The 12774-nt window shown below is 29.9% G+C and overlaps 1 protein-coding gene across 1 annotated transcript; it reads left to right on the top strand.

The window, feature by feature from the left end:
- The first annotated feature begins 10084 nt into the window (after positions 1-10084).
- On the top strand, positions 10085-10519 carry LOC127904445 (putative SWI/SNF-related matrix-associated actin-dependent regulator of chromatin subfamily A member 3-like 1). The gene has a single exon (XM_052448132.1). It carries the CDS (start codon positions 10085-10087, stop codon positions 10517-10519), a length of 435 nt encoding a protein of 144 aa, XP_052304092.1.
- Positions 10520-12774: the final 2255 nt, after the last annotated feature.

Genomic DNA, 12774 nt, shown 5'->3' with positions numbered 1-12774 from the left:
GGTGGAACTCAGAATTTGAGGAACAGGCAATAGACCGTGTTCACCAATATGGACAGGAGAAGAATGTAATAATTGTTAGATTGATTGTTCAAGATAGCATTGAAGAAAGGATATTGATGATGCAGGAAAGGAAGAAACAGGCAATTGAAGCTTTCGGCATGCAGGGACCCAAGGAACGACGCGAGGTTAGCTTAGAAGACCTCTGTAGCCTCTTATCCTTGGAATAACATTCCCATGTGCATGCCTGCACCTGGTCAAACTTGATATTAAGTTCTCTAGGCGGTAGAAGAGGGCCAACTTTAATGGTTTTAAGGGTTTGTTTGGGGTGTATATACAACTTAATGTTCATATAGCGCACAGGAGCAATGCATACTTGTTAGAGTGTCAAATATTTGGATCCATCAACAGTTTTTGTAACGGTTTTAGTTTTTCTCTTCTTTGCTTAATCATCAAAGGTATGGTAATGGTTTCAGACCTTTTCTCTCCTTGCAGAGCTTCTTTATCACTATTATTTGAATTCTCTATCAGTTTAAACTGAAAAGAAAGAAAAAAAAACAAATACGTGAATCTTGCTATAATCTTGTATCTGGAAGTCATCAAGTATATTTGTTTCATATTCTGATAGAAAAATGATAATAAAAATAATATTATCAGTTAATTAGACCTAAATTTAGGGCACAACATTGTCAGAAAATTCTTATCCTGGCCCGTTAGATCAAATTTCTGAGAAAAGAACAAAGCAAAGCAAAAAAGAGAATTTCCCTCTACAAGGTTTCCCTCATGTGTGACAATTACAAACCTCACGTACCTGGTACATGTTATATAACAAGTAAAAGAATCAGGTTAATGACTAATGCGAAGGCTCTAATAAGTCTAAAAGATATATATAACACAAGTGGTTAAAGCTAGGAAATTTGAGATTCTGACAATGAATTCTGAGGGGCTAGATGAGTGGAGACAATTTTTTGAGGGTGCAAATAGAACTATGTTTGAGGTCATCAGCAATGCCATCACTGTGGCAGCAAAAGGCCACCCTGAAGGGATCAAACTCAAAAGGGGTGAAATTGTGCAAACAGTTTACTCATCCTTATTTTCCCTGCATTGCAGACATGATCACAATGACCTAACCCGGCCTGACAAGGCGGAACGGGAGAGCTTTAAAGTGAACCTCAAAATGGAGGTGTCAAAAGTAATTCGAATGGAAATGCGGTTGATTTGGCAGAAAATGGTTGTGAGGAGACTGTGTGTGACAGTATCAGAGATGATACAGATATGAAGATTGTCCAAGAAAGAAAATATAGCTATAGCGAAGCAGAGGCCTTTGTTGAAAAGATTGACGAAGAAAAGGTGGTTATCATGGAGGTTTTAAGAATTAAGTCTTTTTCATTGTCTTGAAGAGGTTAGTCCTACTTGTTTCTCCCAGACTAATTCAAATTTAGGATCTATTAGCCTAAAAACTGTTTAGGGTTTACTGATAGCTGCTGTTATGTGTAAGCATTTAACACTTTAGACGCTTGATGTTTCATTCCTGTATTTCACAACATGTTTGAATCTTTCGCAGCGCAATCATTCGTCGCATACAAATTAAGCATTTAAGTCATCATTATGAAACATTTGTTATGCTTTACATGGTATAAATTACATGGGGTATGTTTGCAGGCATTTCCATTCTCAATAATCTTCATAAAGTACTTCAAAAAAGTCATTACTGCAGATTTCCTCTTACTAGACTGATAAACAAGTCTGAATTTATTGCTCTTTAATCTTTACCATTTATCATGTCGTTTTCTTTTTCCTCAAATAGTTTGTTTAGCTGTCATTTCGAACTCCCTCTATACCGAACCTCCTGCTTCTATTGAGTGTTGTTGCAGTTATTCAGAAAGGTGCAGATGCTAGCAATGCTAAAAATAGGTCGCAACTTACCAAGGAGGTCAGCATGCTATTCAAGGAAGACAAGCACCATGTGATGATCAGGCAAGGAAATGTTCCAACGTCAGCCAAGTCCGTCAGTACTAAGCATTCTAATCCTGAAACCTGATAATGTTACAGTTTATATTCATTAATAAGATCTCAAGAGGTTTACAGATTTTAGTCGCTATTTAACTCATTTTATTTGTTCTACTAGAAAGACAGACATATGGATGATGTTGCAGTCAAGCGAGAGTCGAAACCAGAAAGAACAAACTTCCTGAAGGATTTCAACAAGTCAAAATGTTTGCATAATTGCATTGTCTTTCTTGTCCATTCCAACGAGCCTTCTTTTTTCTTGTTCTGTTAGTAAAAGTAGGGATTTCTTTCTATTTTATTGGAACAGGGAAAGAAGCAACGTTTACAAGGACCTGTGTCAAAGCTTGCTATTCTCACAAATGCCAGTTACTCAAACAATGAACATGACAGCAATTATTAAATCCCAAATAGAAAGCAACAAAAGAAAGAGCTACTTGTTTCTTTAATCATATTCTTAAAACTAAAAAGCTTAAGTTTAGATAGGATCGAATTCTTGGTATATTTGAGAGAAAAAGTGACGGCAGGTGAGAAGAAAAAAAAGAGGAGAAAATCAATTCTTTGGAAAAAAAATTCTTTTAAAATACCTAGATTATATGGGTTCTTGGGTTTGGGATATACTTGGGTTTGATTTTGACGAGTAAAAGCATGAATGTTACATAGTAACATATGGACAATGCAAATCATGGAATTGCAAATCATGAAATATAAAAATGGAAATTCAAAACTGAAGTTATGACACCGTAATTAATGACATCAGGTTGTTTAGAAAGAGTGTGGTCAACTATTTCATGTTCAAAAAGAAATGGTCAAGTGTTTATCATGACTAGCCTTCTTCATTATCCTAATGCTATAAGCCTGCAATACATTGCTGGATTTTGACTCTGCCTGGAAGTCTGAGTAAATTAGCGAGTGAGGTTTTAATTAAAGTTCTGGGAAGTCTTAATAAGGTTGACCTTGGACTGTGTTGGTTCGAAGAAAGAAAGGAAGGAAGAACTTTAGATTTTTTTAGCATAGTTACAACACCCGATCCGACCTAACTCGAGATCTAGGTTATGAGTCAAGCAATTAACTTTTATCGACCCATTTTTTCTCAAAATAAAATCTAAAATGATATTATTTGGTCAAATCACAAGTTGACAGGTAATCGAATTAACAGCATAATATAATCATATGTATTATTATAACTAGGCTATTGAAATCTTGGTGTGAAAAACAATTTGTCGTGAATAAATTGGTAACCAATATGACCTCTTCCAACATATGATAAAAGGTCAAGCTCGTGACTTCTTTTCATTAGACTTCATATTTGGTGTCTACAAGGTTATAATTTACACCATGTTATCCCTACGTACCGTGTAGTCCAAGCTTATTTGTTTTTCCACACCGATCCACTTTGACTTTAGATTGAAAATTGATAAATATTGCGTCCTGCTTTTTTTTTATATTAATCCCTTTAACCTGTGGTGTAGCTTTTGCAAAGCATTTCATCCAAGTTTTTGCTTGGTTTCTCCTTTGATTTTTTTCATCTTCCTTGAACTGCTCATTCTACGTTTTTCTTCATAATTGCATCACGATTTCCACTATCTCTAACTAGTTATCTGCCCAAAATGACAGCATATCTACGAGATTTGCTGCAGAAATTGAAGGGATAGTCCAACGACCATGATGAGAGCAAGAATATACATAGAATCATGGATGATGTTATTAATTTCTTGATCAATGAATTCGTTCAATGAGTCCATAATATAATTAATGACTTGTATATTTTAGTATGTCGGCGGTCTTTCCTGGAATCCACTGTTTTTTGTCCTTCTTGGTTCTTGCTTAATGAGATGCAGGTTGTTAGACAAGCCACCTTGATATTCATCTATAATTATGCAAATCGTATAGAACATTGCCGGATTTGACTCTGGATGGAGCTCCAAGTTGTTCAACAACTGGGATTTTAATTGGATTTTTTAGTGTTGATGCAGTAGTTGACCATCGACTATTTTAGATCTTGCTTAAAATTACTGGTGGTGAATGAATTGATAACTTGCATGGTGAGCTTTTTCAACGCATGATCAAGCCCAAGCTCCTGGCTTTTGCCTTCATTGACTTTTTTTAAAGGAATAGTTTTTAAGGAATACTGTAGAAACCGATTTTTTATACAAAATTTTCATATAAATATATGAAATATTAATTATTTATCATTCATATAACCCACATTTTATCAAAAATCAATTAACATATCAGTTGAATTTTTTTCTCTTTTTTCATAATCTTTTTGAACTGGTCATGATTAAATTTATCTTTCAGATCTGATTAAAGATAAATCATATATCTTAAAATCAAAGAATTCGTGGAAAAAAACGTTTTCAAGACTTTTGAATGTTGCTCATGTAAGAAGCATACCGCCCGTCAAAATCACTAAATTTCTTCCATTGACCTTTCAGTGCCCGAAAGGCCACTTTGCTCCGAGACCAGCCTCCTGCCTACGCTTTCACAACCCACGCCAACAGAAAATTGTATACCTGCAAGGAAAATATGGTAAATGATCCTGTTTCACTACATCTAAGACGAGAAGCATGCATGTTCAATGAGAAATCAAGAATTAATAGCATTTACATATATAGTACATCCCTGCTTCATAACAATCCAAAATCGTAGTTGGTTTTTGAAATCCATTTTTCTCCAAAAGGTGTAATTGCTAGCTGATGATTTCATTCATCTGACTTGTTACTTTTAAATTAAAACAATCAATACTCAGTATCCCAAAAAAAAAAAAAATTGTCAATATTAATCTCGTTATATAATAATTTATTGGTATTACAAAAGACAAGAACGTCAATTTTTTGTTTTCAAAGATCAAATTAATTACCGGTGCTGAAAAATTAACAAACATGCCTGAAAGTCACACATCATATTTGATGAGATGAGACAGCATTCTTGCAACATCTTCATGCATGCTCCTAGAGGTTCAAGGAGCGTAAGTAGACAGATGTGAAGGTGGGAACTAGGTACAGGGTCAAGGGTGTCATGGCACCCCAACTTTGAGAAAGTTTACAATTTAGTCTTAAGATTTTTGAAATTTTTTAAATTACACCCTTCAAATAGAGATTTGTTTCTTTGCAAACCCAAAAATTATATATCATCTCTATTGCCTTTCGTTTCTTTTTCAATTATGACTTATATTAGTTTTATTTAACAAAAATATTAGATTCTATATAAAAAGACGTCGATTTGTTATAGAATATAAGTACAATTTGATGAAAATATGGATAAAAAGACCTTAAATTAGACATTTTTAAAGAATGAAGATTAAAATTGATATAAAAAATTGTTTAACAATAAAATTAAAAGTGGCTATATAGTTTAAGTGTATTTTTTTTTAGATTCTTCCATATTAAATTAATATGATTTGAGAGGTAAAATTTTGTTTTGAACCATAGGAGTTTGTCAAAACATACACTTTGGTCCCCAAAAAGGAAAAAAATTAGGTCCCAATTATTTTCATATTTCATTTTCCTAACAAAGTGACGCGGCTTTAATGTTATCCAGCCTTGTTTGGTACCTCCGCTAAGCAGAAATATCTGACTTTTCTCGAGGCCGGATAGGATCGTGCGCGTAACAAAACACGTGTTTAAAGTTGCTAAAGCACGTGGTTTTTTTTTTTTATCACTTTTGAAACGCTGCAGCCCTATAATTTTTATTTTTATTAAAAAAAATCACCAGACTTCTACAGTTAATTATTTTTTCATTTTAAATCCATTTTATATTTTTTATTAATTTCAAATTTAAAATAGGATAAAAAAATAAATTTATTAACATACATAATACAACACAAACACTAAACTACATGTCAATCTAATTTATACAAATTTACAAAATCAAACTTTCCACTCATCGCTATTTGATTGCTCTAGATTTGAACTTTATTGGCTATTGATTAAAGGTTTGTTTGAGATTGTGATAGTAAAGGTGATTTAAATTATTTTATTTTTAAAAATTTATTTTTTATATCAACACATTAAAATAATCTAAAAAATATATTTTAAATAAAAAAATTAAAACTTTAAAAAACATGCTTGAATTTCAAAGAACAATTGGATGGATGAGACAAAGCTCATAAATAAAATTTGGAATGAATTGCTTCTCCATGAATAAAATTTGACTGGAAGACATTTTGACCACTAAAATAAAAGAAAATAAATGGAATTGTTTTTTTTAAGTGATGGTTTTTAATATTGAGGAAACATGGAGAAAAATTAACTACGAAAAATAATAAAGAAGAAAGATAGGGTTCTGAAAGTTTGGGAGAAGTAACAGAATGAAGAAAGGAAAGGAAAAAAAGATTGTTTTCTTTTAATTTTGAGTTTTCTAGCTCAAACTTCTAAGAAAAAAAAATTGAAAATTGTGTTTTGATGAATTGCAAATTATCAATATAATTAAAAGAATTGAGGTTTTTAATTTTATTCTCAATTTTTTTTTATTTAATCCTTTTGTGGCTTGATTCATCGACCTAAAATTTTAAATTATAGTATAAATATAAAATCAAAATATAGAAAACACAGAGAAAATACATATTCAATCTCAAAGTTTTTAAGATTTTTATTTTAATTTAAAATTTTATTTTGTTTATTTTTCAGTCATTCTCTCTCTAAAGAAGAGATAAAAAGTCCCAAAAACAATAAAAAAAAAAAGAGAAAAAGTTATCGATTGACCATATTTTGATAACAAAAATAATCGATTTTAATGTTAACATGTTCAATTTGACTAGAAAAATTTGATGGTGGTTTTTTTTTTTATAAACATGCCTCTAAAGGTAGATCGGGATTTCTTTAAAAAAATTTTATTTAATTAATATTTTTAAGTGATTTTGGAGTGTTTTAAGATTAAAAATTGATTTATTGAAGTTTTATTGTATTTTAAAGTGAAACAACTTAAAAATTATGTTTTTTTAGTTCAAAAACTTTCGACTTGATTTTTCACTCACCTGAAGGGCCTGGAAAACATTGCAGTAAGTGACCTGTCGCCCGATTTAAAAAGAGAGAAGGAGCAGGTGACACGGCGTGAGCTCTTCAGAAAAAAATAAAAACAGGCATGACCTTGGGTCATTTTCTTAAGGCCACGCGTGTAGTGTTAGCCTATCAGTGCCCAACCTTTTTTTTATTTTGATTTTTTTTTTAACAAAATCTTAATTGGGACCCTCCCTATTTTTTATGTATATGTTTTTACTTTGTATTCATTTTTTATTTAAATTTTAATTAATACCCCCCTCTCTCTTTTATTAAATTTTTCTATTCACCTTTAAATTTAAATAGCAGTTATATTTTTCTATTTTTACAATGCTAAGAGATTATTATAATTTATCTTTTAAATTTGATATAAATAAATTATATTTCATGGTATATTTACAATTTGATCTGTTAATTTTTTTGTTTATATTTTTTTTATTATTTCAAAGAGATCATTATAATGTATCATTAAATTTCTTTTTTATATATATATTTTCTTTAAATAGAATTTATTTGCATGATGTGTTTTAAAAAATAAAAATCATTTTTTCTTGGTTAGAAAAAATAACCTTTAAGATAAAAAAATAATGATAATGCATAAATTAAAAAAAAATAAGGGTTAAATATTTTAAAAATATCCGATGGTGCAAGCTACTATTCATCTATACAGTCAATCGCCTTCAACAAGTGGGGTTACATATAACCATAACATTGTTTTTAAAATGATAGATGTAATTATCTATAAAACCTTAATATTACTTTTTAAATTGTAAATATTAGTCATGTTCATGTATAATTTGAATTTGAGTTTTCTATGTTCATGTTGATGTGTGTGTGAATTTATTTTTATATTCTTGTTTTTGGAATATTTTTTTTTATGTTACCAGTGAATTTAGACTCCATCAATATATCCTATTAAATGCAAATGATAACTTTTAAACCCACTTAGATCAATTTACTCTTGTCCAATTCAAATCTCAAATTATCGCTTTTGATTTTAGTAATTTTTTACCATAAAATATATATATTAGTTTAAATAAACTCTTAGCATGCGTACAAACACGCACTGTTAAAAACAAATGTGAATTATCTTACTTTATATGGGATGTTTTAAGATGATTCTCAAATCTCTTTTAGTAAAACTAATCACTTGAATAAAATATTTAAAAATTAATTGGAATTCTTAGTTAATATAAAATTATATTATAATTTATTAATTTTTTACTTGATAATTGGCCAAGATGTACCTTGAGGCATTAATAATTATCAAAAGTACAGATAAAATAAATAAAAGAAAATGAAATTGGCTTGAAACTTCTAATTTAAGCAACAATCAAAATTTAATTTATGTCTTGCACAAGTCCGTGTCCACCTAAAAACCAACCAATCCAAGTTGAAGGTGAACAACAGCTCATGAATACTCAGCAGCCATAAAATCTAATCTCACAGTCCGGTGACATATCTTACTCGTTTCCCCAGCAACCATCCTACCAAAATTTACCGCCTACGCACCAACACAGCTTTACCTACGAAAAGAAATTCAAATTGATGACGTGTCAAGAACCCAATCACACCTTGGGTACAAAAGCATGACAGAGCCGTCACTCTAACACAAAAACGAGTCGCCGAGTTTTTAAATTTCAGTTAAATGACTCCGTCTTGTAAAACCACTGACGAAAATTGCTTTTGACACGTTTTTCAAACCGAAAGGTAGCGGCGACTCAGCGAGGAACCGAGTTAGGAAACTCAACAAACTGTGTCCTAAAACCGCCCACAATAACAGCCAATCTAATACAGCCATCTACAAATAAACAAATACAGATCATGAAAAAGGAAAATCCCAAAAAAAATGTTTTTTTTTAATAATTTAGAAAAAATTAACAAAGCCCTTGCATGTTCTTTTCTTTTGGCTTTAATGGTTTTGTTGCGGATTTTCCTCTAATTTTAATTTGAATTTTAATATTTTTTTAATTATTATATATTTGATCTGAAAATAATAATATAAATAAAAATTATTTATACAAAAATTAATTAAAATTGGTTTTTTATTATTAAAATATTTAAATAGATTTGAAACATGATTATATTACATTGATAATTTTTTAAGTTTTCAATCACACAAAATAAAGATATATTTTTGTTATATATTTTAAAAAATTGCTTTAATAATCATAATTTTTTTAACATAAATTGTGCTTCCAGTAAAAAATATTGCGTTGGCTAAGATAAATAAAAGATATATCAACAGAAAAATTTATTTTAACAAAATCAAAATAATTATATTTTTTAGTTTAATAATAATATCAAAAAAATTCTCTAAGAATTAAAATTGTTTTTTATGCTTAAAAAGAATTGGGTGCCCTCACAACATAGCACGAGTATACAAGTCTAAATCAACAAATTTTGAACAGAGTTTTTACAAGTATAAAAAATTTATTCAAGTCAATGGTATTATTAAAATTTAATATAATAAAAAAATCAAGTAACATTCCATGTAAGTTAAGATTTAGTAAGAACCTTAAATTATGGAGCAGTTCTTAATCAATTTACAATTTATCTAGTCCATTGGATTATATATCTTAATGGTTTAATTTTATTGGTTATTGAAATTAAATGATCAAAAAATAATTTATTTTAATTATAGTAAAAATAGCATATTTAAACTATGCCGAGAAGATAATTTTTTTTGACAGTGCTAACCAACTGAAGGAAATGATAATTGTTGAGGTATGTTTATTTTACGTAAAATATTTTATAAAAAAATATTTTTTATTTTTTTATGTTTGTTTCTGAAAAATATCTTTTATATATTTTATATAAAAAATATTTTATAATCAATTTTCAAACTTAATTATTAAAAAACATTTTTAGTTTATAACTTTTTATAAAATATTTTACAAGCAATAATTTATTTATAATATCATTTAACTATTTCAACTATATCTTTATCTTATCGTTATAATTATTATTATTATTTTATCATTATCTTCTCCTATAACTATAGTATTGAAAAGTATTTTAAGTGAAAGTATTTTTCAAATTAAAGCAGTAAATCAGTAGTTTTTTCACTGTTCGATAAGATGTTGGTATTACTGGAAGAGCCGCTGAAAGATGCTGGCTTCAATACGTTGCAGTTGGATGCATCAACGGATGAAAGAGGACAAGCCGAAATAATCAAGGAATTTGGATCTGCAAGACCAGGCACGGTTCTTCTTGCCAGTCTCAAGACTTCAGTATTCGGCATAAACCTCACAGCTGCTTCCAAAGTCTACCTGTTGGAGCCATGGTGGAACTCAGCTGATGAGGAACGGGCAATAAACTGTGTTCACCGATATGGACAGAAGGAGAATGTAAGAATTGTTAGATTAATTGCTCAAAATAGCATCGAAGAAAGGATATTGGAGATGCAAGAAAGGAAGAAACTGGCAAGTGAAGCTTTCAGAAGGCAAGGACAGAAGGAACGACGTGAGGTTAGCATAGATGATCTCTGTAGCCTCTTATCCTTCTGGACCTGATCAAACAAGGTATATACAACTTAAAGTGCCGAATATCCAAGGCCTGAACAATCCGAAATATCCTATGTAAGAATTGGCTTGGATCATGGCTTTATTCACTAAGAATATTTCTACAATCTAAATGCAGACCTCAGTCTAGCTTGAATGGATATCATCTCCTACCCGAACTAGATGCAACGTAAGATCACCTACTGGAACAAATCTGAATTTGTCAAATTAATTAGTTGGAGTTAGTTTGTTCCTTGCAATTTGTGCACAGTTCGTCGCCTATTTCATTGGTATTCAAATGCTGATGGAAATGTTGACAGAAAGAAAAACTCCGATGACATATTTTCTGTTCGACGACGTGTTTCCATTGGCAGATCTGTCGGCAATTAAAATACGGATGGAATATTATTCTAAAATATTTTATCAGTATTTTTTAATTTTCTGATAGTGATGTTAAACCTAATTATTCCAAAATAAAATCTATTTATGACTTTACGTTTATGGATTGAAGACTATTACAAAAACAAAAACTATTTGGGAATGGAAACAGAAAGGGGTTGAACATTTTATATTATTTAAATTTAATCCTTATAATTTTAATTATTTTAAATTGATAAAATTACATTTAATTTTTCCAAATATAACATCAATCAAAAATCTGATTTGTTTCTCAACACTCGAGCTAGTAGCCAATACCAAGCCAACCAAAACAAATAACAAAAAACAATTCCAAATTATTCTAATGTAAAAAGATCAAATCAAAAAAATAATTAAGAAAAAAAGAAAAAATAATTAAGGAAAAAAAAAAAGAAAAAATTATTACTCAAGTCATAGACCTGATTAGGCCCAACAAGCTAGATTCATTTAAATATATGATAAGAAAAATCAACAACAATAAATGGATCAAATTAAAATAAATAGGCGATCATGATAATCTGCAAAAAAAAAATGCTTGCCAAAAAAAAATATAAAACTCAACTCCTAGACAACCCAATGCTAAAAGACAAAATTAGAGAGGGGGGATTGACCTAGAAAAAGGACCCAATTTAACCCGAGTTATTAGTATGCTAAAACAGCAATCCGAATCGTGAGGCCAGTATAACCCTCACAGAAAACTAATAAATAAAATTATGATGCCCAATTCCTAACAATCCAAGCATAAAAGGATCAGAATTGAAAAGGAAATCAATTAATAAAAAGGACCCCAACAACAATAAAACACCAGCAAACTCGTTAAGTTTGCCGAACCCCGTGAGCCAAAATCAATTACCAAAAAGGACCCTAACAAAATAAAACACCAACAAAACCTGGTAAGTTTGTCAAACCTTGTGAGCTAGATCGTGCAAACAGAATAATCTAATAGAAGGTAAAATGAAAAACATTATGAATCTCAATTATCAAACCAATCAAATGTGAAAAGATAAAATTGAAAAAAAAATATTCAAAAAAAAACTTGGTTTTACCTAGACTAACCCGTCAAAATTGCAACCTAGGTCATGAAATCAGAAAAAACCAGTAGAAAGAAAAGTGAAGAAAATCACAAAATCTAATTACCAACAAACTCAATATTAAAGAATAAAATCGAAAACAAATCTGTATAAAAAAAGATCTAAACAAAAGATATATGTCAGTCCGAGTTAATTTTTTAAACTCGTGACCCAAATCATGAGACCACAATCCTCCTATCAAATTAAATCATGAAGTCTAATTCTTAACCAATCTAATATTGAAGGATAAAATTAAAAAAAAAAAACTTATTTTAAAAAAAATCAAAATAAAAAATAAATAACAATTAAAAAAAATACGGTAAGAAGAGTTAGAAGAGGAAAAAAAATGCTAACAAAGTATCATTGTTGCTAGCTCCTCTCCCAACAAGCATTAACTTGCATGAAAGCTTTGGTTGCATCGCTTCCAACGCCACTAAGGGATTCATTGTTCATTCGTTGAAGGAATCTTCACTCGCAGCTAGAACATGACAGATTCTCCATGATGTGTGTCATGCAGGTGCCAGCCAAGTTTCCATGTCCATTGACTTTATCCTACCATATCATATTTATCATATTTGTTTTAATTTCAATTTCTTCCATAAATACTTAATTGTTTTATATAAATAAAATTTTATTTTATTTTATTTTATTATTTCCCAAATTCTATTTTTAATCCCCTATATTTTTTTTTTCTTATATATGTATAATTTTTAGTGCACAAGAAAATATAATGAATAAAAAAAATAAACAAGGGAGAGCCCAGACCCTGACCCAAAAGGC

This window comes from Populus trichocarpa, chromosome 16 (genome assembly GCF_000002775.5).
Source record: "Populus trichocarpa isolate Nisqually-1 chromosome 16, P.trichocarpa_v4.1, whole genome shotgun sequence".
Lineage (NCBI taxonomy): Eukaryota > Viridiplantae > Streptophyta > Magnoliopsida > Malpighiales > Salicaceae > Populus > Populus trichocarpa.
Note: the sequence above shows the minus strand (reverse complement) of the source record. Positions and strands in the feature narration are given on the sequence as shown.

What these genes read in the sequence shown, in the direction of transcription:
- LOC127904445 (XM_052448132.1), top strand. Translation starts at nt 10,085, where the DNA reads ATGTTGGTATTACTGGAAGAGCCGCTGAAAGATGCTGGCTTCAATACG.